The 27,351-nt window shown below is 38.6% G+C and overlaps 1 protein-coding gene across 1 annotated transcript in view; it reads right to left on the bottom strand.

Moving 5' to 3' along the window:
- Positions 1 to 27,351, bottom strand: part of LOC146649471 (phosphatidylinositol 3-kinase regulatory subunit alpha-like) — a 103,872-nt gene that overhangs the window by 19,620 nt on the left and 56,901 nt on the right. The window contains exons 3-4 of the mRNA XM_085386099.1: positions 14,521 to 14,595; positions 11,952 to 12,026 (exon numbers count right to left, since the gene is read on the bottom strand). Coding sequence (XP_085242225.1) covers positions 11,952 to 12,026; positions 14,521 to 14,595 — 150 coding nt within the window. The remainder of the gene's footprint in view (positions 1 to 11,951; positions 12,027 to 14,520; positions 14,596 to 27,351) is intronic.

The following is a 27,351-nucleotide window of genomic DNA, read 5'->3' as shown; positions in this document are numbered from 1 at the left end:
TGTTACAGGGCAACATATGGTAGAGATAAGCATCTGAGAGAAGAAGTGAGCAGAAGCGAAGAGAAGAGAAGAGAAGCATTACCCCATCATCATTTCAGCATACTGAGTTAAAAAATTTGTCTTTTTACAATGGAAATAATTATCACATCCAGATCAGTTTTCTGATTACCTTATATGATGTTAAATGATGTTATATATGGTTAATAGGGTATTCCACCATGGGATAACTGGGAAAGTACTTGAAATATTCAACGTTTCAGTAAATGCTTAAGCTTTTACCACAGTTACAATGATTTGGTTCTGGACTCTACTCATCTCACTTTCAGAATTTTTTCATTAACACAGTTTACTTTGCCTATTGCACATTTTCCTTTTCCTTTGTTTTCCAAATACTAACATTAATGTGATTGCCAGTGGCAGTCTGGGGAAAAAATACAATGAGCCCTTTGCATTGGAATCTCCAGTATGAGAAGAGCAAAAAAAAAAGTGGCTCCAAGAACAAGCTCTCCCATAGGAGTACGCGATCAGAAAGCCACAGCTATGGTCAGTCTAATTTGTGCAAACTCTTTGTAGACTATTTGCTAAAATGATTTGACAGCTGCTTAACAGTCCATCGCTGAAACACAGATTGATCCAATTAACTTTTCAGAACTGTAAAAATCCCCTCATAACTGCTATGCAGCATTTTGGTTTAGGATTTATATTTGCTGAGAAGAACACATTTCAGTATGATTTTAGCTAACACTGACAAAAACATCAATCCCCTGTGAGTGTCAGCTCCCCAAAAGCCCCACTGGTTACACTGGAAAACATGAAAAGATTTCAGTACAGAGGACATGGATGCATTTTTTCGAAAATAGTAGATATTGATGCATGACACTAGTATATCAAGCAAAGCACAGTCTGCAGCACGTAGCAGAATAGCATAACAGCTGAGCAGACAGTGGAGCAGGGTCACTGTCTTTACAGTAAGTTGCTAAACAGTTTGCAAAACATATTCCTGAAATAAATATACATGTATAAAGAAAACTGGCTGCCATAGTAATATCAGAGTTTTTGGTATCAGTATCAGCCCTAAAAGTCAAAGTCTGTTCAGGTTGAATATAAACTATATCATATAACTATGAATAATATGAATTTTACCTGTCTCTGACTTTCTACCACTAAAGATTTATATTTAGAAACTAACTAATTTCTACAGTATTAATATATGGTGCCAATAAAGGTTAAAGTTTGGGAAATCATGCTGTCATGGCTTATATCAGGGGTATCCAGACTTTTTTTCAAGTGTGCCAGATTTATTAATGGAAAATCATTCAGGGGCCAATAATCATTCATTCCTTTTTCGAAACATAAAAACTGTGGGGGTTTGTTTTTTTTGTTTAAAAAAAAAAAAACATTTTATAATACAACCGTTTGTATTATTATGGTGATTAGGTGTGTTCAAGCCTGAACAAAATAAATGTACTTTTCATTCACATATTTCATAACACAGTCTTTGATAAACACTCTCTGTGAAAGGTTTTTCAGCATGGTTGCTCTCTGATAGGAAATGTGAATTAGCATGTTTTGTCTGATAGTGTCTCTTGACATTCAATTCCTTTTTTTCTTACTCTGCAAATTACGCAAACACAATTGTTTTGATTGTCTGTGAAAACGTACAGCATTGCAATTTCCATCTCTCCTGGAACACTCAAAAAGATGAAATTGGGTGGTCGTTATATTTTAGCCCCCCCTGCAACTCTGATAAAGATAAGAGGATGGATGGAGTGACAGCTACGTGAAAGTTGTTATAAAGCCATTCAAGTTTTATGTTAAACAGACTCTAGATTTTATTGGACACTCCAAAAATAACTCTTCAAATGAACTTAAAATAATAATGGGAAGGATTTTCAGATTAATCTATTACTTTCTATTAGCATTAAGTATTTTTGTTAGACTAACTTCATTTGCATGGGTTGGGTCAACTCAGCTAAATTAAGTTGGACTCAACTGGAGTAAATAAGTTGATTCATCATTATTTAATTACGTTGGTCCAACTCAAGTACATTAAATTTGAATAACAGAATTGCATAATGCTAAAATAAATTTAATTTAATCACATGAAAATCCTTTTCATTATTTTTTATGTTCATTGAAATAGTTATTTTTTGAGTAAAGGTCTAGCCTTCAGTATCTCTTTTTCAGAGGTGTCATGGCATTAGCCACAGCTTGTTACAACCAATGAGTGTAAAAAACCTTTATACAGTCATTGGTTGGAACACAGAGATCAGCTCAGATGCTGCTGCCACCATAAGATGAAGTGACAAGAGAAATTACTCTATAAATTCTGTTTGTTTTGGTGGGCCAATCAATAATACCTTTTAAGATGGGAGTGAGGGGTGGTTAATGACAGAATGAAGGGTAATTAGATGTCTCTGACAGGTTCTTCTTTCCTATAAAAGCACACCACACCTCTAGGCTCTTACTTTATTTCTCAAGAACACAATATTTCTTACATTTCTTCCGCTGTAAAATAGTGTCAGTAATACACCTGCAAGAAAATATGAATGTATATTTCTACACTTTGTTTTCCCTCTTGGGTGAAAAATAATAAATATATAATGCAATTAGTGTTAGTGGAATAAAATGTTCCTCTAGCAAGTTCTTAAAAATACTTGCTGTATTTGGAGCCAAAGAACCATTTTCTCAATTTTTACCAAATGCTTTGCGACAAACTGACTGACTGTTTCCACCACACATCCACTGTGAACGAATGTCTGATCAGCTGTTTATGAGTATGTGCAGCTGCTGACTGTAAAATTACTGGATTCCAATAGGTTACTGACGGACCCCAGAGGAAGATGATGACATCACTTCCAACCAATAGCAGGACAGAGACTGGGAGACAACTGGTAGCAGAGACAGAAAGAATAGAAAGATGCAGATGGAAGAAAAAGATGGAGTAGAGGAGCGATTTTAATTTCTGTTTTGCTGAACTCAGCAGCCACTGTCACTGAAGCACAAGGGAGAAGAAAAGGAATGGCGATGAATGAGTGAATAAAAAAGGACATAAAAGTTCAAAAGGGAAGACAGAGAGAGACTGAAGAGCACTAAAAAAATGCAAAAAGAAATAATATTATTTAAGAGTTCCGGTGTTGTAGATTGCTTGTTGCTGTGAGAGGCAACCAAATAATTTCATGGGAAAATGTGAGCAAAGATAACAAAGTAGTATGTCCTCATCTATCTGCAGTGTCTCTCTATGCTTCCATGCACACTGTTTTATATTCTGTGTAGCAGAATATTCTGTAACAGTTTAAGTGAACATGAGTCATCATTTCCAAAACAGACACTGCCCACTCTGTGCCATTGCACAGTGTTTGTGTGTTTGCATATATCTGAGCACGTCCATGTAATCATCACAAGCAACTACTTCAAACTCAGTTAAAAGCATAAAACACACATACTCAGAGGCCTCACACCAGAGATACTAGTACACATACAAAATAAAGATGTTTCCCATTGTAATAAAATCAAAAAGACACTACTACTTTTATACTTTTCACAGAAAGAACATTCTTAAACTCTAAAGTACTTTTGCACAGCTTATAATAGCTTTTAGTGAAATCCTCAGTTGATCCACTATCTCAAACAAGATGTTTTAGCTGCAGGAGGAAATAAACTGCAGGGTACACCAACAACCAAGCATCACTCTTGGTGTGTACCATTTGCCAGGGTGGCAATGGCAGGTAGATGGATAGATGGATAGATGGATGTTGTCACTCTTCAGGTGTGAAACACATGCTGGTACTCACAGATACAGAAGTTCCAGCACACACACAGTGTTACTGGGCCAACTCACTGAGCGCTGTGTGGGCACGGCAGAACCAGTCTGCTAAAAAAGGCTAGCTGTTACCATGGCAACTCTCAGGCCATGTACCAATCACATGTCAATTTGATGAGGTAATGTTCCTAAACCCTTTCAGAGTAACTCAGACACTTATACGCTCACTTTGACTCTTCTAAGAAAATACTGTACACGTGCAACATACCAAATAAAGCACACACAGCCAATCATGTCAGTTGGCAGGATCTGAGGCTGTGGAATAATGTGAGAATTTCTGTACAATATACAACTCCCTGTTACATAATATTATTCCATAACATGCAACACAAATGCAGAACAGAGAAGGCAGAGTACTTAAGCAGCTTGGATATACTTCCTGCAGACTGATGTTTCACTGCCTCTGCAACGTACTGATCAGAACACCGTTCCAACAAAGGTTTTATTTACTATTATCAGTTATTCAATTCAGTTTAGTTTTCAAAGTGCCACATCAGAACAAAAGTCTCCTAAAGCCACTTAATGTTCTAAATTAAAGACCCTAAAATAATTCAGAGAAGCCGCAACAAGAGGTAGACACACTCTGGAAGGGAGCCAGAGATTAATAATAACTCATAATTAAATTGAGTGTATAAACACATGGTCAGTGAAAAAGGAGTGAGAGAAGGAGAAACGCTCAGTACATCATGGCAATCTAAGTCTATTGCAGTATATAAATGTACTACCATACACAGTATACAAACATGGATAGAGGATTTGGATATGACCTTCAAGACTTGCATATTTCCTGGTTAACCTTTGACTTTGTAGCAATAGGCCCACCACTTGCAGGAGGCGCCAGGCCCCACAGGCAGTAGAGGTCGGGTGCAATGTGTGCCGGGCTGCGACCAGGAGCTGAGGCCCTGGCGGACCGACCGAGACTTCAACGCTCATTGGGCAACAACAATGAGACCTGGAGGGGCGTGATTGAGAGGAACGGGTTCAAGGATCTGACCCTGAGCGGGTTTTTATTCTTGGACTTCTGTGCAAACCACAGTTTGTCCGTAAGTCAAACCTCAGATACAGGAGGAAAAATGCAGTTTTCTTCCTGGCTGTGGAACACTGGATTGCCATGAGAGCAAACATGACTTTGTTGCCTATTCTTTGTCAATTTTTTTTTTTTTTTTAATAGGGCAGCAGGGTGTTGCAGTGGTTAGCATTGTTGCCTCATAGTAAAAAGGTCCTGGGTTTCAATCCACTATCTGGCCAAGGCCTTTCTGTATGTAGTTTGCATGCTCTCCCCATGTCTGGATGGGTTCGCTCTGATAGCTTTCTCCACAGTCCAAAGACATGCAGTTGGTGGGTTTAGGTTTATTGGTGGGGACCTGTCCAGGGTGCACCTTATATTTTGCCCTATACAGCTGGGCTGCTCTTGTTGACGATACAGCATTAAGGCTCAGGGGTAAAACGTATCTTTACAGCCTTTGTAGTACAAAATACAATTTGGGGCTCTATTAATAGTCACATCTTCATAACAAAGGCACTGTGGCTAATAATGAGATTTTTTCATAACTTAGCTCTTTGCTGAATGTTCAAAATGGTATTATAGTTTCTGCTTTTTGGACCCTGCTTCACAGAACTATGTAACAAATCTTTGTTGTACAGGCCATCCAAGAAGTTTGTTCTTTAGTTTTGTTTAGTGAAATTCTAGTACTTTATTATTCTTTTAGGTAATACCAATTAGTAGGCACGTATATCTGTGCCCCCTACAGTTTTTGTTGGTGCAGCTTGTGGAACAAACTTGCATTAGCTGATAAGTTAGTACTCCACTCCATCATCCAAATATTGTCAATATGGTCTGTGAAACGCTAACATGGTGGTGGCCAAAAGTTAAACATTAAGGCTTCAAAATGTGGATTCCACAAGCCAACAGGTGATATTACATCAGCCACAGTGATTGCAGTATAGACAGTCTATACTTAAAGAAAAACACTCATTCATTATATTTCTTTATCTTTGCCTTGTATTTCTTCTGAGTGTGTAATTCAAAACCATGATTGAAAGAGAAAAATATTCCTGTGTGTGATGCTGAGGCACGGAGGAAGACAGTGTTTCCTTTCTTGTTTCCCTCCCACTCTCTCTCCATTGTTTCTTACATATACCACCCCTACGTGCCCTTCAGTATTCCATCCAAACCCTTCCTTTATGACTATTCACATGACCTCATACTCAGACGTCAACACAAATCTCCCCACAAGTTACCTTTTGATATATTTATATTCCATATAAATGTGGGCGATCGTGGCTCAAGAGTTGGGAATTTGTCTTGTAATCGGAAGGTTGCCGGTTCGAGCCCCGGCTTGGACAGTCTCGGTCGTTGTGTCCTTGGGCAAGACACTTCACCTACTGGTGGTGGTCAGAGGGCCCGGTGGCGCCAGTGTCCAGCAGCCTCGCCTCTGGCAGTGCGCCCCAGGGTGGCTGTGGCTACAATGTAGCTGCCATCACCAGTGTGTGAATGTATGGGTGGATGACTGGATATGTAAAGCGCTTTGGGGTCCTTAGGGACTAGTAAAGCGCTATATAAATACAGGCCATTTATAAACTCTGTCCACCTCTATTAGATCACATATCATACAGAACACAGTTATAGAGTGCATGCAATTTCTGTCATTCAGCCCCTTTATGCTTTAACATATATCTGGGTGTGCATGTCAGGGCTTTGTTATATATTTCTCTGCCTATATGTCAGCTTCTTTAATTCAATAATATGTGCATATCTTGGCCCAATGGTAATGGTCTAAAAAGGGTCAGGTTTCAGGTGTGTGCGCATGTATCTATACACATGTATCTGGCAAGCTGTGTAAAGTGTTTTGAGTGTTGCTCGGATAAATAACAAAAGTACTATATAAGAATCAGTCCATTTACTATGTTGTGTGGCTCAGCATCCAATGTCTTCAGTCTTTTTAAAACCTTTTGAAAGTATGATGTATTACCTAAGCCTATGTTTATAGCTGTGTGTGTGTGTGTGTGTGTTTAGTATTTCTTTTAAGACTTAGAAAGACAATAACATATAACATAAATGATGAAAAATACATAATAGTGATGTAGCATCATTAGTGCTAACCTCTTAGGATTCCAGGTAGCATAACTACTGAAACACCGAAATTAGTTCTGCATCAGTCCATAAAATACATTTCTAAATAGTTTTAGAATTATCTTCATTCAAGATTTACTTTGTAAATTATATTACTAATATATAAAATTAGAGGGAGTGCACTCGATTAACCATTATCTTAATATTCTTCTTGCTATTACAATAAAAATAATATTTTAACAATAATAATTCCATGTAAATGTGCCAGAGAGTGGACATGTGTTAGGGCAAAGTTCAGTTTTATATAAGCTTTATATAACATCACACCATACTGGTAAGAACTAATGAAATATCTGTTTTTGACCCACTATCATAAGCATAAATAACAAAAACTAAGAATAAATGTCTCATATCCTCCTGGCCAGCTACCTGCTTACCATGCTCCAACTGAGAGTGGAGTCTAGAGTGTAATTTTGTGAGCTCCCCTCCCCTTTCTCCCAAAATTAAAGTACAGAGCCAGAGCACTCCCTGGTGGTGCCAAAACTGAACTTCAAATACTACAATTTGGCCAAGTTTTGTCTTTTTTCCTGACTATCTACTTTGCCTGGTTTTGGAGCTGTGTTTTCTGATGATCCACTTGTTGCTTGCAGATGATTACAAATTAACCAACACAGCAAAAGGAAGAGCCCATTTAATTTTAGCAAGAGTCACTTTGTTTGAAAAGATAAGAAACATAATTTCAGTTTCAATTGAGTGCACAAGCTAAAACAAATGTTTGATGTTGCTATTTTAGTACACAAGAAGGCTTCACTTGTAATCTTATTTGTCTGCTAACCGAATAGCTTTTAGACAGTTACATATACAGTACAGTGAAAAAGCATTTGTGGCATATTTTAGCACATTTTGCACACACTTGCATGACATCAAACACATTTTTATGTTAGATGAAGGTAGCCTCGATAAATAAAAAATATTTTTAAAATGATGATTTCATTTATCAAAAGAATAGGACATTGCAAACCTCCATGGCCCCTGTGTAGTATGGGATGGTTTTTATTTTGTACTCTTCTACTCTACTTAAGCAGTCAAAGCACTTCATACAACATCCCTCATTCACACAAGCACTTTTTTCTATGCTTTTTCTATCTAACATTCACACTCTGATGAACAAATAGGGCAGCTACTTGGGGTTCAGCAAGGATATGTTGGCATACAGACTACAGCAGCCAGTGATCAAATCACCAACCTTCCAACTAGTAGATGATCTGCTCCACTGAGCTATAGTTAGCAGACAATTGCCCCTAAACCTAATAAAAGCCTTTATGTTCTTTTTTTGGTCGGCATAGGTTTTTGCCACAGAAGTCAAAGATGGATCACATTTTTGCTCAGTCTCTTCCTCTCTTTTTATCTCCCGGATTAGATGTGTTTCTACTCTGGAGAAATTTTGGTACTCCTGCCAATGCTTACCCATAATAAATTGCATTTTATATTTACTTAAGTTATATTTCTGTAACAATAACATTTGTTTGATGACCTGAAAGTGTGACAAATATGTAAAAACCAAAGAAATCTGGAAGGGGCAAAATGCTTTTTCATGTCATTGTACGTTTACCAGTTTGAATGCATTCAGGACAATTCTGAATAGAGCAACCATGTTTGTGCAGTTATTGCTACGAGGTGTGGAACAAGAAGAGAAAAGGGACCTGTGTGAAGTCAGTGTTAAGTGAAACAAAAGAGGTGCCTGTAAGTCAATAATTCAATAATTATCTGACCTGAAAGAACTGGTAATAGTGATAGAGTTTAAAAAACAGTTTTCGCCCATGCTGTTACAATATAGAGAAATCTAATCAATAAGAATAATTACTGGAACACCAGCTATTTATGTATACAGAATGGTAGATATACAATATATTATCAAGCAGTAAAAAGCACACTATTTTAACATTCTTTTATGCGATTCAAGCAAAGGTACCATCTGGAAGAAACCCATGCAAGGACATGTACTCCATTTAAAAAGGCCCCTGCTGTGATTGGAACCAGGAGCCTTCTTCCTGTGAGACAGGAGTGCTAACTACTGAACCACTGTGCCACAGTTTGTATATGCCCAGGATATTTTCTGGTTTGCACTTTGTTAGATCCCAGATACCCCTGGTCTGGACTGGCTCTCCATCCTTCGGGTCAGAGTCCCTTATTTAATTTGATTTAATTCTCCTGTTTGGCTGCCATGTTCCTGTGTGGACTTCGCATCTTCTCCTTGTATCTGCATGGATTTCCTCCCACGTTTAATAACTGCATGATAAATTAATTAATGACTTAATAATGTCAGAGTGTATCCAGGGTGTACCCTGTCTTCTTTCTATGACAGCTAGATTAGACTCCAGCCTAAGGACACAACATCAATACTTTAAAAGATACAACCCATGAGACAAGCTTTTGTACCCCTAAAGGCACAATAAAGTACTTAAAAGATAAAATAGGTATCTTTTTACCAACCATTGGGTCTGTGATAGAAGCGCTTGGAGGATCCCCAGTTATCGATAATTCAATTATTTCATTTCCCTCAGTTTAGTATTCCTACAACAGAATATTTAATGTGTGAACATCTTCCATGAAATTTTCCTTAAAATCAAAGATGTTGTTGTTGCTGTGAATCTAAATGCTAAATATCTACACTGTAAGTAGTTGGTGCAGATTAAAGCCATGTATTTACTGTTTACTCACACCACATGCGTGCAAGTGAGCTTTTCTGCATGACCAGAGCCTGTGAATATTACACTCACAGTGTTTGGATCACTGATCATGGACGTGTATTAGGCTACTCTGTGCTCATTGAACACAGGCAAGAAACGTCTGGTCATTTTTTTCTATTAGGAACTCTTAAGAAATACCCACAATCATCAGCAATGTTAAAATGGTACTAAATGCTATCAAGTGTAAAGGGCAGATTTTCCTTCTACAAAATAAATAAATGAATAGCTCCTTTGTGTTTGATGTTATAAAAGACAATACTCTAGAGCAGGTCATCAGCTAATTCGGTTGGTCAAGTATCCTTGAGCAAGATACTGAAACCCAAGTTGCTCTCTGATGTGTTCACCGATATGTGAATATAAGATAGAAACCACTGCAGTGTCGAAAAAGGTGCTAGTGTAAATGGCTGAATGAGGCACTTTTGACTTATTACAGTTTTGATTTATCAAAGGTCCTGTTTGACTTTTGCTTAATTAAAAAAGAACACAAAGGTGAGATTTGTATGCTTGAACTTTTACGTTTATTAACTTTAAATTTTAAATTTCCTCAGGTTTACAGTGTGCTGATAAGTTTCCATGACAGACAGGGAGTACAGCAGTAGTTACCATGCCGACACCAAGAGTCAAAAAATAAGTCATAGGTAGTGTCAGGATTTTATAAATACAAATACTGGTATTTATATTCTTAGTGTTCCGAACTTGCATGTTCATGTGTTTTGTTTTGTGCAGGTGATGCATCTTTTTATGTTAATTCAGCTGTGCCAGGGCCCTGCTCCGATTGGGGCGTGGATACACCGCCCCGACGTGACTGGTTCCAGCTGGAGGACCCGCCCATTAAAAGGAGGCTGGAGTGTTATGGCGGGAGAGGTCCTCGTGTTTCTCCTCATGACCCAGCAGTGTAACTGTGGCAGCCACTGGCTGCAGTGTGGCTTGAAAGTTGTGGAAGTGGAGTGGGTAGGGGTGAGCAGCCGTTTCTTTTGATCACCCGTTTTCTCCTGTTTTGAATTAGTTAAGGAGGTCAGACTCTGTCTTTATTTTTGACTTTGTTTTGGTAAGGTCAGGGGTGCGGGATTTGTGTAGATTTGTTTTTATTTATTACTTTGGCCTTGGCTCACCCTGAAGTGTTGACACTCCCGTTTTTGTTGTTCCTCTTTTTCACTTTATAAATAAATGGCATTATAAAGAACGGATTTGTTTCCTGTGGCTGCTTGGGTCTTGGGGGGGGGGAGCGAGTGCCTCACTCATGTTATTGCCTGGTCCTAGACGGGTCGTAACATTATTGATACTGATACTTAGTGATACTTTTATCAAGAGCACTGTCCCTTTTTAACATAATGGAAAATGTTTTAAGGGCTACCTTTGACACACTGGTTACAATAACCTTTTTCATGTCAACCTCATACTAATCAGCTGTTTGGTGACATGTTTCTGGTTCCAGCTGGTGATCACCACACATCACATCACCAAATATGATCAGCAGTTGTCAACTTGACACTGACATACTGGTAGTCAAGCCCATTCCCAGAGACAATAGTTAATTTTGGCCAAAGATGGGAGTAAGTTAGAGGATGCAAAGAGGCAATATGAGAATCTTTGCAGGTTCTGAGTGTTAGGGGTTTTCAGTTTTACATCATTATTGAACTTTGATTTTGATATTATTTATAATTTCTAGTTTTTTGGTTTCTTAGAGTTCTCTGTCTTATAGTTTATGTCTCTGTGTTCCATAGTTGCTCTGTCTCCCCTGTCAGCTGTGTCCCCTTGTCAAGTCCACGTCTCTGTGTTATGTTTCCTGTTTTACTTTAAAGGTTCGTGTCTCATGTTAATGTGTTTGGTTTTGCTTCCCATGTCTTAGCCCTGATTTGTCCCAGCTGTGTTTCCCCCCCGTCTCCCATTCCCTGATTGCTCCCTCTGTGTATTTAAGCCCTGTGTTTTCTTTGATCTGTGTTGTGGTCTCCCTCATCCTATGCTGTCTGCCCTGCCTGCCTGCTCAAAGTGTCTGCACCTTGGGTCCACAGTTTCTGCCTGTACACAGCTCATGACACTGAGATGTAAAGAGAATGATCACTTTCATTGTGATATGATTTAAAATATTTCTATCATTTAGATATGAATGGTCAAGCAATATTTTCCTTAAATACTCAGACAAATCAGTCACATTCAGAGTCTGAGACTCAGCTCATTACCGCCTTATCTTGGACGTTTGATTGAACTGGCACCTCATAAAAAACCTTTCAGTAAATATTTACTGAATACATTATTATACATTATTTTTGCTCCAACATTTAACTTATTTTGAAGGGGTCCGTACCTGATTCTAGAGACTGGCGGAGCTCTACAGGTCCACTGGATGCTGGTGGGGCTTGGTACAGAGAATCATTAAGATCTGGACAGCACACACAAGCAGACGAAGAGGAACGAAGTCAGTCGAGAAATGACTGTGTCAGACAGAAAATATGATGTTCCTCTGGGCTAAGAAACAGTGATATACATTATATTATACAAATGATCAAGTCTGCTATTCAGGCTCCAGGCTAAATGTGGTGAATTGTGTTATATTTTTCATGCAGCCCTGTTGAATTATAAAATTCTTCACCTGCTGCCCTCAGAAGACAGAACCATACCACACATATTTATTATTTCTCATGTGGGAGAAGGTGGATTTATTTTTAAATAAGTGACGGAATGAAAAGATGGAGATTAATCTCACATCTCTAACCACAGAGCAGGAGTCAGGACATGGTTAGACTCATGAAAAGTAAAACCAGCCTGGCTCTCATTTGAAAATAAGGCTCGGAGCATATTTAAAGCTCACTAATCATCATGTTGGATTTGTAGCCCAGAAGCAGAAATGTACACATGCAGAAATGTACTCAGTGGTCACATGCTGAGTTATGAATTTGTGCAGCAGTGAGTCTTAGTTAGGTGTACATTTTGCAAAATGTGAACTCCTCTGTAAAAATTAGACTTATTAGACTTATTGTACTTTCTTCTTTATTTAATATATATAATTAAGAAAGAGCAATTACCATAATAATTATATATATATATATATATATTAGGGGTGCAACGATATTCGTATCGATATTGAACCGTTCGATACAGTGCTTTCGGTTCGGTACGCATATGTATCGAACAATACAACATTTGTAATTTATTTTATCAACTTTCCTTCCGACGATGCTGTCTGTGTTGAGCGCTCAGTGAATCTGCGTTCGACTACTCCGCCTAGGCTGCACTGTCGAGCGCAGATCCACTGAGCGCTCAACACAGACAGCATAGTCAGGAGGAAGAGCGCAGGGCAAGCTAGCGAGACAGAAGTTAAGCTCTCCTTGCAAGATGGACCTCCCCCACCCTCATTCAGATCTGGCGTTTGGAATTATTTTGGTTTTCATGTGACGTATGACCCTGAAGGTAAGCGAGTCATGGACTAAAGTAAAACAGTATGTTGGATGTGCCATGCAATGCTCAATTACATGGGTGGGAACTAGTGTGTTAGCGCAGTTAGCTCGTTAACGTGTTGGCCGTCTAGCCCCACACACGGGGCGATCGGCGGTAGCTCGTTAACGGAGATTTGCCGTGTTGTGGCGTTAAGGTCATTTCAACGAGATTAACCTGAAAGCACTAGCGGGAACACAATGAATATGACTGCACATTTACGCCGACATCATCCTAGTGCAAAGACCAAAACAACAAGCATGCTACTAACGTTAGCCGAGTCATTTAGACAGCTGTTAGCACATGATTCTCCTTATGCTGCTGAGAATATAGCCCAGAAGAAGCGGATAGTATAGCTTTTATTTTGGAAAGAGGCATTTCTCTGTAATAAACTCTCTTTTCCAAAGATGAGTGATTCCTCAATCAGATACAGGGCTCGCAATATCGCTAGCCCGACGTCCTGGAGCTAGCGATTTTTTCAGTCGGGCTACCAAAATCTATCTCTGCCCTGCCCGTCGGGCTATTGTAGGAAGTAAAAATATATGTCAATGCTTTTGCATTCTTTCAGAAATGTAGCTGGGTAATTATGTCATTGGCATCGGTGAGCCACTGTCAATATGTGACATATTGAAATCGCGTTTGAATTTGCGCTTGTTTTTTTGCTTTCACTTTGCAATCGTGCGAACTGTGTATAGAGAGCGACAGCACTGATCTGTGAGTGATGATAATTTGTGCACCAATTCCTCTGACATCGTCTTATTAATCGTTAGCTTACTATGCAAACATGACAAGTGAAATCTCCCGCAGCAAGCTTAAACATGTGAGAGGTTGATTGCGCAGAGAATCGCTGAGCTTATGTGAGTGCGTGTGTAAAAGCAGCAGGATATATATTTTAGTTCTGCTGAGCCAAATAAGACAGGTCAGGGTGAAGAAGTGACAGCCAAAGAAAAGCTTACCACAAAACGGAAAAGTTATGACAAATCAGACTATAAGGCAAAAAGAAAGTGCAGCTTTATGGTTTCATGGACAAAATAATTTCTGTGGCTGCAATATGACGAGCTATATAACCAGGGCTGCACATAAGTGGTCCGCAGGTGCGCATTCGCTGTCAAAATAAAAAACACGCAACTCAAAACTGTACTTTTGAGTTAAAATATATATTTATAATTTTAATAAATGACAAATTAAAAAGGCATGAACATTTTTTTTGTATCGAAAAAATATCGAACCGTGACACCAAAGTATCGAACCGAACCGTGAATTTTGTGTATCGTTGCACCCCTAATATATATATATATATATATATATATATATATATATATATATATATATATATATATATATATATTATATATAAAAAATATCAAAATAATGATGGCATTGTGTGTAGTTACCTGGTAATAAATATATTTAGTACACAGTGATGTTGCTTTTTCTCTCACCATGTTTCTCGACGTTCTCGATGAGTCTCCAAACAATCACAGGTGCTGCTTCAGAGAGAAGTTCTGCCTCCACACCTGAGACAGAGAAATAAAAGCCTTTATCATTGTTCTTGCCTGGAAACAATCAGACATCAACATAAGGATAATTTTAGTTCTAATTTTTCATTTGCATAGTGATTATAATTTGGAAAATAATTTACTACTGCCAAAAAACTGAAAAAAGAGAAAAACATTGTTATAAGACTACAACCAACATTTCTGAAGACTTGCTGAGCCCGACAACAAGAGGCATGGTTTTTCTTTTCAATTTCTGCAATCCACCCATCTAGACTGATGGATCCAAGTGCGTATGTGTGCTTTCATGTGTGTGCCCTCCAGGGAATGTGTACACACACACATACACAGAGAAACAAACACAGACAGCAGCATAAAGGCCTTGTAAATGTCAGTGATGAGTTCATACTTGGGTCAAAACTTCACATGCCACCGTGTGACACATACACACACACAGAAAAATAGCTGCTTCTTAAGGCACATAAATACATACATGTTAAGTTGTAGTCTTTTAGTGCTAGCATACAAAACACTAAAGAAAACTAAACACGTACACGACACATGAACATATCAATGTGTAGCTACAGCATAAATAGCTACAGCAGAGCGTATGCATGCACTGTACAGACAACCTCTGAGCATTTTTAAAAGGTTGGTTTATCATGCTGCACATATGCATGAAAAAGATGACTAACATTACTGAAGAAAGAGCAAGAAAACATGGTATCGTCTATAAACAGGGCTTCTTACTGAGATCTTGGTGAAGTAGAATTAAAACACTGAAGACGTGTTGGTACTCTAAAGCAGAGTATGAACAAATTAGCTTTAAGGAGCTGCTCTTATACTATCCATTATTATGCAGCCAATAAATCTTTCAACTAACTGAACATTCTTTTAAAATTATTGGCAACGTTTGGGGCATCCAGGGATGTGCTGGTAGAGCAGTCCACCTACAAATCGGATGATTAATGCATCGATTCTTCTGTGCGTGTGTCAGAGTATTTTTGTGCAAGATACTGAACCTCAAGTGCATCCACTGTGAGTGTTGAAAACACCAGTCCATTTTTTTTTCAAACACTTATTCCCACAGAGATCACCTAACTTGAAAATAAAACTATAGTTAATAATAGCAGCTTGCACAAATTTTTTGGGGAGTATGCTGTAGTATACTGTACATGGGTACAATACATTTTAAAAAAATCTTAATGGCTCCAAGTTCCCTTTGTATTGTTTTTATTCACCAGTTTGGTGAGTTTTTATTGGTCATTCACCAGATCTTTGTTAATGACGTGGTTTCTACAAATATTTCACCTTTACCGCACAAGAAAGGAAGCTATGGTTTCCTCCATGCTGTGTATAGAAAAGATGGAGGGAGCTTCTGGGTGTGAAAAGTGCAGCCAATGTAGACTTTCCTTAAGCCTGCAGTCTTTCTAATGGCTAGTGGGGGGCTCCTCTAATGGTTTACAGAAGTCAACGTGCATGGCCAGAAGTCTATGAACAAACCTATTTCAGCTTCTTTGATCTCAGTAAACAGATCCCTGATGAGTTGTTGGTCTTAGTCACGAGTTTTGAGACTTCCTAAGTACAACATGATGTTAGTTTTTAGGAAGCCACCAACTAATGGGTTTGGAAAGAAACCTTTTATTTATTAAGGGTAATAAAAGTGGAATTAGAACTTATAGCATACAGATATAGTCTGTTATTTCACTACTTGAAATTTAAATATAGGTCACTGAAGCATTCCAAATGACAGGACCATGCGGATTTTATAAAATGATGGTAACTTTGTGTTTTATTTTATTTTCTCTATATCTAATATTTTAATGTGTAGCTAATGAAGTCAGGGTCATCCCATGGCTCGTCTCTACCACAACACTGCTAATATTCTGTTAATGTCTTTTCTCCTTTATTCCATCTTTACTTTGTTTTTTTTGTGTACCCTCTCACTTTCTTTTTCCCAAGCTGCTCCTCAACTTGTCCCTATCCCTCCCTCTATTTCATCCTCTTAATAAACTTTTCCTTCACCTAACAATTCATACCTAGTTGCTCTCTTCTGCCCACATACTCTTTCTCACCATATCGTTTTAGCTTAGCAGTTCCCACCCTCCTTTGTTGTGATGGTCACACTTGTGTCCTATCATAGCACACACACAGCCAAGTATTGGTCACGCTGAATTAAATTACACCTGTAAATGACACTTGTCTTTTAATGATGTCAAACACACTTGCACAAAAAAATCATATTTAAAAACTTAACACACACTTAGTCACCATGTTTACAGGTTTATAGACCTGCTATTTCCTGCACTGATTATGTTTATGTGAGCGGCCAGTTGAGTGTATTATTTCAGATGTGTATGCATGTGTGGCTGTCAGTGTGAGCAATGACAAAGAATGCTGAGGAATTTCCGGAGATATCGGTCGTTAAATGCACAGTGCTTTCATTAATGTCACTGTCGAAATGTATTACAAAGACAATAGCTCAGCCAGAGGACAGGAGAGGAGAGGAGAGGACAATAGAGGAGAGGAGAGAAAAGAAAAGTGATAACAGAGGTAAAAAAAAAAAAAGAGGAGATATGTAAAGAGCATGAGTAAAGAGAAAAATCAGAGCGAGATGGAAAAGAGGAGAAGAAGGGAGAAAGTAGAAGTAAGAAGAAGGTAAGAGGGGTCTCAATAGGAGGATGAGGGGAAAGTGAATAAGAAGAGAGCATTGGAAAAAACTGAATTCAACATGGATAAAAAGAGCAAAAAACAAAAGAGGGCAACCCCAAGAAGAGGAGAATCAGGGATTAAATAACAAACATAAGGACAAAAGCAAAGAGGACAAAAAGAGTGAATATATAATAAAGACAAGAGGACAGATCAGGGTGGATATTACACGGCGGGGATAGTGAGAGATGAGAGGAAAAATCAGAAGAGGACAAACAAGAAAGGAAAAAGTGAAGAACTGAAAAGTAAATGGACAAATGAAAACACAAAAGAGTAGAAAAAAGAAGAAAGGAAGAAGAACAGAAGAAAATGATAAAAGAAGAGGACAAAGAAGAAGAGACTGGTAGATGAAAATAAAGACAAAAGGAGAAGAGAGGAGAACAGTGAAGCTGACTCCATTCCTTCAGCTCTGCAGCAGATCACCCCACCCCCAGCCCCCATTAGACAGAGGGTAGGGTGCTACAAACAAAGACATACACAAACCTACAGACACACAGAGACACAGTTCAAAGTCAGATAAACAGATAGAGATGAACCCCAAGAGAAGATTAACGTGACTGTATGCACCAGTATAGTATGCACATCGTACAATGAGACAGAAAGACAGATGGAAGGGGAGACACACACACACACACACACACACGGTCTGTCCACAAAGATGTTCTCTCATTAAAACATTTTCCACCGTACTATACTGTATAAATCTGATACTATGGTACACACATACAGATGTGGTCATACCCTCAGAGCTACCAACAGCTGTGGTCCCGATCAGCAGTATCTGAAAATGATTTATTGATCGGTGAAGCTGGCATTATGAAGTAGGACCAGAATCACTATTTCGCGTTTACATTCAAATTTAGTATGCCCCCTCCCACCACCACCACCACCACACACACACACACACACACGCACACACACACACACACACACACACACACACACACACACACACGCACACACACACGTACAGATAGAAAATCTGATCAAGATAAGAGAGTGGAGTTATAGAGCAAGATGCTTATATATCAGAGAAGCTGTTCTGTGCCTGTGGGAGCTTCTGATAACTCATATACCAGGATTGGCTCTCTTGATGTATAATAAATCATGTTTAGGTCAAACACTTGCACGATGAGTATGAAATTCACTCATATTTGATGTTCACATCCCAATATGTTTACGTTTTCATCCTAAGTCCCTGTGCAACATCTCAGATCTTTGTCCCTCTCAGATGGAGGTGCTGTGTTCAGTTCTGCAATAATATACAGTGACACCAGGGGGCAGCTGACTCCAGACCTGACTGGACAGTCCTGTTCCTTTAATCGGAGCTACAGCAGAGGGAAGCCACATTTGGTTTGGAAAGGCTGTTTTGTTTCATCTCAGGAAGACAAGTTTAATGTACAGGGTGGCTGTGGTTACAACGTAGCTTGCCATCACCAGTGTGTGAATGTGTGTGTGAATGGGTGGATGACTGGATATGTAAAGCGCTTTGGGGTCCTTAGGGACTAGTAAAGCGCTATATAAATACAGGCCATTTACCATTCAATGTAAGTCTTCAGGTAAAACTCACATGAGATGAGGCAAACTATAATGTGCAATATGTGATCTACACAGCATGTGTACAGAAATAATGACACAGCATGTGGAAAATCCAGCAGAATGCAGGAGACCATAAAAAAGGGAAACACGCTGTAAAGGATAACAGATAATGCAACAAAGAAATATTTATACACACACAGCAATCCGTTAAATGAACACAGCTGGGAAAATGAGGCACAGGTGAATGCAATCAGGGAAAATGACAAATAGAAAGCAAAACTAAAGACAAGATGCAAGAAAGAAGCACTTATAGAGTGACAAATACCACAGACACATAGCATCTTGACATTAAGGAGTAGTGGGGAAGGCTATGGAATGAATTCAAAATATGAAACTCACAAATTATGACAATAGCCGCTGATAATATTCAATGCATCTCCTCACATGTGCTGAATCTTAAATAGTACACAGGAAAGGGACTTGTCTTTAGCAATATTAACAGCTAAGCAAAGTGAAATATTCATCCTCTGTCTCCTCCTGACCAATCCACCATGGCAGCATGTTAGTCAGAGGAAACCTCCCCCCACCCCGGGGACTCAGCTAAACATGCTATGAGGTTAGCGTATGATGACTTATTATATGAGCATACTCAGAAAAACATTTATGCATATGCATACATTAGCATAAATGCATACAGACACCCTTATCGAGCAAACATAGCCATTGCATTTGCTTAAAAATGTAACTTTCAGAGTAAAGCTGTGTAGGGATAAACCAAACATTGATTTCAATTCATACATGCACAAACAGACACAAAGCTAAATGCTAAATGATGTCTCCCACGCAAACAAAGCTATTTGCAAGCCATTTGTCTTGCATTATGACCACATCCACAGGATGTTTAACATTGTAACATTTACATTAATATGTATCTTAAATGCACATTAAATCTGAATCTGTCTTCTGGTCTGCATATACAATTTTTGCCCGAGGACTTATTCATACTGTAATGTGCTGATGCTGTTTCAGTTTCCAGAACTTTGACTTACAAAATCTAATAAATGGAGGCTATAGATATCATTCTATGCTAAACGTCTGGGGAATCAGTGTCATAAATTCCAGAAAAATACTATAAAGCAGCACTTTAAGCACAAGCTTCTAGACTAGAAGAAGCCACATGGTAAAGAAATGCTAAAAGAATGCAGACAAGCCACTGTGTTTACCAGTTATTAAATCCTTCCTTCGTGATGTATCTACTTCCCCTCAAGGCAGCCGTAGTTTCAATTCATTTGAACAAAATGTATTTGTAGAAACTTAAATATCAAGTCTGTATTTTTTTTGTTGTTGTTGTCATCATTGCCCACATCGAAGTGTTTATAAAAACAAACACAGTTACATTCAGTATTTCCCTCCAGGCAACATTCCCAGTCCATTTTAGTCCTCCTAAGCATAACTTACATCCACATTTGGCTGGAGACATTATCTGTTGTCTGTAAACTATTAACATGAAAGTGTACTATAGTTTCAAATATTGAATTTAATTTCAATAAAAGACATGAAATCATGATGTGATGTTTTGGAAATGGTTGGATGATCGATAAAGACACATTAACAGCTGGCCTGGAATGAATTGGAAAACGCCAGTGAAAATGGTGACGAGCACTGTCGTACTTTATACATATTTTTTTCATCAAGTGCCGACCTTTTCCTACCTAATTTAAATTAAGTTTACTACTACCACAAGTCTTTGTGTCTTGTCTGCTTTTTCTCTTCACATAAAGTTGACATGTTCCAACCCAGTCTCATTTAAGGACATCAAATTTTGAAAATTAGTGGCGTCTCACTGACATCCACAAGGTGTGAGGCATAGTGACACACATTTTAAACTGAACTCATTTACACAGACATTTATAAAATGTGTTAAATATGTGTGTGTGAATGACCAGATGAGAGGAAGCTTCTCTTAAACTGCAAGACTGTAATTGTGCTGTATTTCCCCCGTGGATTTCCCAATCCAGCAGGCACTTGGATAAAATCATTTTAGAGTGCCATGAAAGGCAAGTTGGACATGCAGATAATTAATCAGACAAAACTGTTTTGTCACAATTAAAGCTTCTATGTAGGAAAAGATGGTCTAGGTGTCTGTGTTTAGCACATTGAAACAATATAAATGGACTGGTTCTTACAGTGGGGCAAAAAAGTATTTAGTCAGCCACCGATTGTGCAAGTTCCCCCACTTAAAATGATGACAGAGGTCAGTAATTTGCACCAGAGGTACACTTCAACTGTGAGAGACAGAATGTGAAAAAAAAATCCATGAATTCACATGGTAGGATTTGTAAAGAATTTATTCGTAAATCAGGGTGGAAAATAAGTATTTGGTCACCTCAAACAAGGAAAATCTCTGGCTCTCACAGACCTGTAACGTCTTCTGTAAGAAGCTTTTCTGTCCCCCACTCGTTACCTGTATGAATGGCACCTGTTTGAACTCATCATCTGTATAAAAGACACCTGTCCACAGCCTCAAACAGTCAGACTCCAAACTCCGCCATGGCCAAGACCAAAGAGCTTTCGAAGGACACCAGGAAAAGTATTGTAGACCTCCACCAGACTGGGAAGAGTGAATCTACAATAGGCAAGCAGCTTGGTGTGAAAAAATCAACTGTGGGAGCAATCATCAGAAAATGGAAGACATACAAGACCACTGATAATCTCCCTCGATCTGGGGCTCCACGCAAGATCTCATCCCGTGGGGTCAAAATGATCATGAGAACGGTGAGCAAAGATCCCAGAACCACACGGGGGGACCTGGTGAATGACCTGCAGAGAGCTGGGACCAAAGTAACAAAGGTCACCATCAGTAACACACTACAACGGCAGGGAATCAAATCCCGCAGTGCCAGACGTGTTCCGCTGCTGAAGCCAGTGCATGTCCAGGCCCGTCTGAAGTTTGCCAGAGAGCACATGGATGATACAGCAGAGGATTGGGAGAATGTCATGTGGTCAGATGGAACCAAAGTAGAACTTTTTGGTATAAACTCAACTCGTCGTGTTTGGAGGAAGAAGAATACTGAGTTGCATCCCAAGAACACCATACCTACTGTGAAGCATGGGGGTGGAAACATCATGCTATGGGGCTGTTTTTCTGCCAAGGGGACAGGACGACTGATCCGTGTTAAGGACAGAATGAATGGGGCCATGTATCGTGAGATTTTGAGCCAAAACCTCCTTCCATCAGTGAGAACTTTGAAGATGAAACGAGGCTGGGTCTTCCAACATGACAATGATCCAAAACACACCGCCCGGGCAACAAAGGAGTGGCTCCGTAAGAAGCATTTGAAAGTCCTGGAGTGGCCTAGCCAGTCTCCAGACCTCAACCCCATAGAAAATCTGTGGCGGGAGTTGAAAGTCCGTGTTGCTCGGCAACAGCCCCAAAACATCACTGCTCTCGAGAAGATCTGCATGGAGGAATGGGCCAAAATACCAGCTACTGTGTGTGCAAACCTGGTAAAGACCTATAGTAAACGTTTGACCTCTGTTATTGCCAACAAAGGTTATGTTACAAAGTATTGAGTTGTATTTTTGTTATTGACCAAATACTTATTTTCCACCCTGATTTACGAATAAATTCTTTACAAATCCTACCATGTGGATTCATGGATTTTTTTTTCACATTCTGTCTCTCACAGTTGAAGTGTACCTCTGGTGCAAATTACTGACCTCTGTCATCATTTTAGGTGGGGGAACTTGCACAATCGGTGGCTGACTAAATACTTTTTTGCCCCACTGTATATAATGCTTTTCTATTCAGACCATTAAAAGTTTGCTTACATATGCAGCAAATGGTAAATAGCAGCATTGTTTATAAATCTTTTTCCTTGTAGACTTTAGATTTTTGCATAATGAAAGTTCAAAATTCTGAGTATCCTTGAGTTAGAGTTGTTTTGGTGTGCATAATGCTGAAAATATCACTAATTAAATCCCTCTGCTATTTAATCTGTTTTTCCATTAATATTTCTTCTGCACAATGCAAAACTATAGAATGCTAATATTCCACTGGTAATTGGTTTGATTAAAAGTGAGCTAAAGATGATATCTTACACTGAACAGAGGACCCACAGAGAATCCCCTTTAATCCATCCTCCTCAATCTTGTCTTTCTCCTTCCTCTCATTTATCATCTTTGAAAAATCCACCACCCCCTGTTTCTCATCATCAGGTTAGTAGCATGTTGCCACCATCACACTGTGCTTGACAGGATTTCAGAAAAAAACATCCATTTTTAATGATAATTGTGTGGACATGCCACAGGTTTGCAGAAATTATCAATAGTCTGTGTTCTGTTGGGATCTTTGAAGTTGCTAATAAGATTTAGTCACACATGTCTACTATGAGGTTTAAGAAAATTGTTTTTGAATCATGGTTTGGGAAAAATCGATACTTTTGCAACAGGAAGTTTTCACACTGAAAAATCTGTCTCTCACTAATGCCTTACCATGGAGCATCAAGCTCCATTACCAAAGGACATATTATAAATAAATGAGTTTTATTATTAGTGGCATTAACAAAACAGCATTCACTGATATCTTCTGAGTAAAAAAAAGGTTTTGATCTTCAAAAACACAAATTACAGTCACAGAACAGAAAATGGTTCAAGCGAACCAAATTCAACACTTGGAACCAAATCCAAACCTTTGCTTAGCTAACAAACACTCATGATACAACTGGCTAAAATCCTTATTGGTCACTCGTTTAGTTGTTTTAAATTCATGAAAATCGAGAGGCTAAGCAAAGATGGCTGAATGGATACTGCAATGCCTGTGAATGTGAATTTTATGTTATATTTTAACTGACCTTTAGTTCAGCTTGATGGTTTTGTTTCCAATCTATTGTGGTTGTACAAAATATTATCTTATTATTATTATTATTATTATTATTATTATTATTATTCAGTAATAAGAAGCACATTTAAAAAAGCAACAGTAAGAAGTTTAACAGATAAGTCCGAATAGTCACCATTACATTTTTATGCAAATCAGAGACAGTTGAATACATAAGACGGAACACTAGTGTGTTGTGAGAAATTATTTCATTTCACTTAACTGGTCTTGAAGAGTAACTTCAAATTGAACATCATGCTTTTAATGCAACGACCAGTAGAGTACTTTCTCTTATGTCAGTGGGTGGTAATGGTTTCCACAATATGACCTGGTTAAAACATTAGAATTAGTGATAAGCGTAACAGGTAGCAGTGACTGTGATGGTCCGAGCGAGTGTCTGGTGGTTTTCCATCTGGAAACTGTGTTGTCCTGTGTCCACCCTTGTGGGTTCCTCACCAATAATCCATAGGCGGCTAATCAACTTAGCCACTAAGACCAGTACAGACCTTCACTTTTCGCCAGTTAGTCAGCTACCTTCTGGTGGTAACTAGGCCTCCATGTTCCTTGTTCCTTGTGATTATTCCTCATGCTTAACCTTGTCTTCTTGTGCCTCTAATTCTTCGTCACTCTCCTAAATATAATAATAACCACTGCAGCCAAGAAGAGTGCCTGACGAGCCCAGTTGTAAGTAAGCTATTAAGACTCGACTGTACACCGTGTTCGTGTTTTCCTCTGAAAACAATAAGTTCCGTTGGAGCAGCCTTTCAACGCCTCTCTTTGTCTCTCGCAAGCAAAGTTGACCCACACAACAAAGTAAAGCTATTTTTCGGCTACGAGCCCGACACGGAACTCGCCGTATTAGTCAGAGGTCCCTTTACTACGGGTTCGGAGCCGCGGACCTTCAGTAACAGTAATAAATCACACAGCAATAGTACATTCACGTTGTTGTAAAAAGCATGATAATATATTAAGTAATCCAAAGTATTCAGAATACGTTACTGTCATTGAGTAACGTAACGGAATACGTTACAGAATACATTTTGGGGCATGTATTCTGTATTGTGTAATGGAATACATTTTAAAAGTAACCTTCCCAACACTGGCCACCATGCTGCCATCTTATGTTTTAGGTTCCTGAAAGTAGCCACCCTTTTTGCTTTTTTGACAGTGCTGCAAACCTTTTGTCTTCTCTCACCTAAAATGGTTTTCACTTCACAGGTGTGTCTTGTAAGGGTTCATTTGTGGAATTTCTTGCCTTCTTTTTTTGAATTCTAAGTAAAGAGAAACAGCAGTCCACCATCACTTTCAAATTGCTAAAACTTTGAATGTGTCGGTAGTGGTATATGAATGGAAGATGAATACCATCAGCTGCATCTGCAATATTTTTCCAGAGACAAAAGTCTTATACATTCACCTTAGTTCCTCTGAGTGATGGTCACTGTCTTCAGATCACTCCTAAATGGCTTTCTTGTTAAGCCAACATATTGCTCCCCTCCTAGGCAGGGCCATTTCAATTAGCTAATGAGACCTGGAGTGCCAGGAGGCACTCTCAGCATATTTCTGATCTTCAAGGTTAGTGGTGGATGGAGGGAGAGGGAGCATGTGCTCTAATCTACAATTAAGGGGTAATTACATTCAGTTGCAACTACAGTGGTAAAATTACCTGGTGAAGTGATCTGCTGGGAGAAGTGACAGCTGGGAAAGATGGAGACTGATGCCCTGTGAACAGCGTTGGGTGTAAAGAGTTACAGTGTAATGTATTATATGCTGTGTGCCAAGCATTTACCGTGTTGGGACTACTGCCCATGGAAAACTCACCCTTTAGGTCCACATACCAATGGTTTCTGTCCCTCATACTGTGGCACCTGAGGTGGAGAGCAGCTTACCCCGTCTTGACTCTGCTATGCTGAAAGGTCACTTAAAGAACTCAGTCACTTTGCAGGTTTTAGGTTTTGTTGGGACATCTGTCAGAATCAAAGTGAGCCCTTGTACCCTGTGGATGTGAGCAGTGTCATTCTGTCATCTAAAGTGGCTTGCAGGTATGCATTGTGGGTAGACTAAAGCAACTTAAATAATAATGCAGTGTTCAGTAAATTTTCCAATTAGGTGTAAAAGGGCACTAGTTGAGCCATCAGCATTTTGAAGCAAGTTTTGAAATGGTTACTTTTTTGTTAATGGTATCGTTCTTGATCATACTATATGCCTGCAAGCATTTATGAATATCTAATATAAGTGATAAATATAACACTGCTTATCTCAGTTCCTCATTTAGCCGTTTGCTGCTTCCCTACTGAGAGGACAATGACGCGTTTCCTTCGTCTACATGCTTTTCTTAATTTCATTTACTGGCCCATTGGCCAGCTAGAAGAAGCCTGAAAAAATAATCCACAGCTCAGCCTGGAGGAGTCCACAAGAACCCTGCTGAAACTCTTAACTGGTTGGAGTTGGAACTTAATGTAAGGTCTTCTTCCTTGGTGATTTGGCACTATATAAATTAAATTAAATTGAAAAATTGAATTGAAGGGAAGGTGTATATAAGGCAAGTCAGCGACAAACTGGTGAAGTTGTAATAGACTCCTGCTTCTCGGGGAAAGGAGCATTTCTTTTATAGAGAGTAGCAGTTTTCATGTATTTATTACATTTTTCACTGAACAATTTCAGTTTTACATATGTTGAATGGTACTTTAACAGAATTTCACAGATGTATAAATGATTTTGTATGTATGTATCTATGACAAACTGAATTTATCACTGAATTTCTTCCACTGACAACAGTATGACCTTTGAGCCAATCTCATGTTCTCACTATAGGAGACTGAGTGGAAATAGCATTTTCCTTCAGGGATCAATAGTCACATTATTACTCTGATATAACATGATGTTTATGTAATCCTCCTGCACTCATGCCATAAAATCTGAACGCAAGTTTTGAAAAGGTAAATCAATAAAGGTTTAACAGGTTACTGTTCTAAAGCACACCTGGGTGACATACTGTATGTGGTGTTTATTGTGTTTTTCATTTTATACACACACAGTCCCTGTGGAAGAATGAGCTAATTAGGTGTCAGATAGGTTTAGGTCTGTGCCGATGTATGTCTGTGGTCACCGTCAACCCCCTCCTACATTATGAGCAGCACAGCTGAGTCATCATATTTAGAATTCAAATACGGCTGAAAGACTTCTGTTATCACTTCTTTTTATTTTCATCTCCTATTTTCAACTCCTATTAACTATTGCGTTACTTTAAATAATGTTTAACCCTCTGGGGTCCAGGTTATAATTGGCCATTTTTAACTACTTTTGATTTTCCCTCCACATTTCACCTTTAAAAACTGTTTATTTGCCTTGTTTGGTATCATCCTTTTCAGCACAACCTCACGTGTCTGGATTTAAAGTTATGTTTTCATTTTGACATACTGTATTGACACAATTGATCTAAAATCAGACAAAAAAAATAAAATCTGAGTAAAAAAAGTTTTATTTTGTACTGTAACAACCACAAACATGTTTAATGAATCATATTTCATAACTTTAAATGCAAATATAAATTGTCAATTTTAAAATCATATGCACAAGTTTTGCAAACAACAAAGTTATTTGCAGCCATTTACCTTTTACCCCTTTTTTAAAATAACCATTGCAAACTATTT

Source organism: Rhamphochromis longiceps, linkage group LG17 (assembly GCF_057381845.1).
Source record: "Rhamphochromis longiceps isolate RC_006_pf linkage group LG17, R_longiceps_female_GT1.1, whole genome shotgun sequence".
Classification (NCBI taxonomy): domain Eukaryota; kingdom Metazoa; phylum Chordata; class Actinopteri; order Cichliformes; family Cichlidae; genus Rhamphochromis; species Rhamphochromis longiceps.
This window is presented reverse-complemented; position numbering and strand designations above follow the sequence as displayed.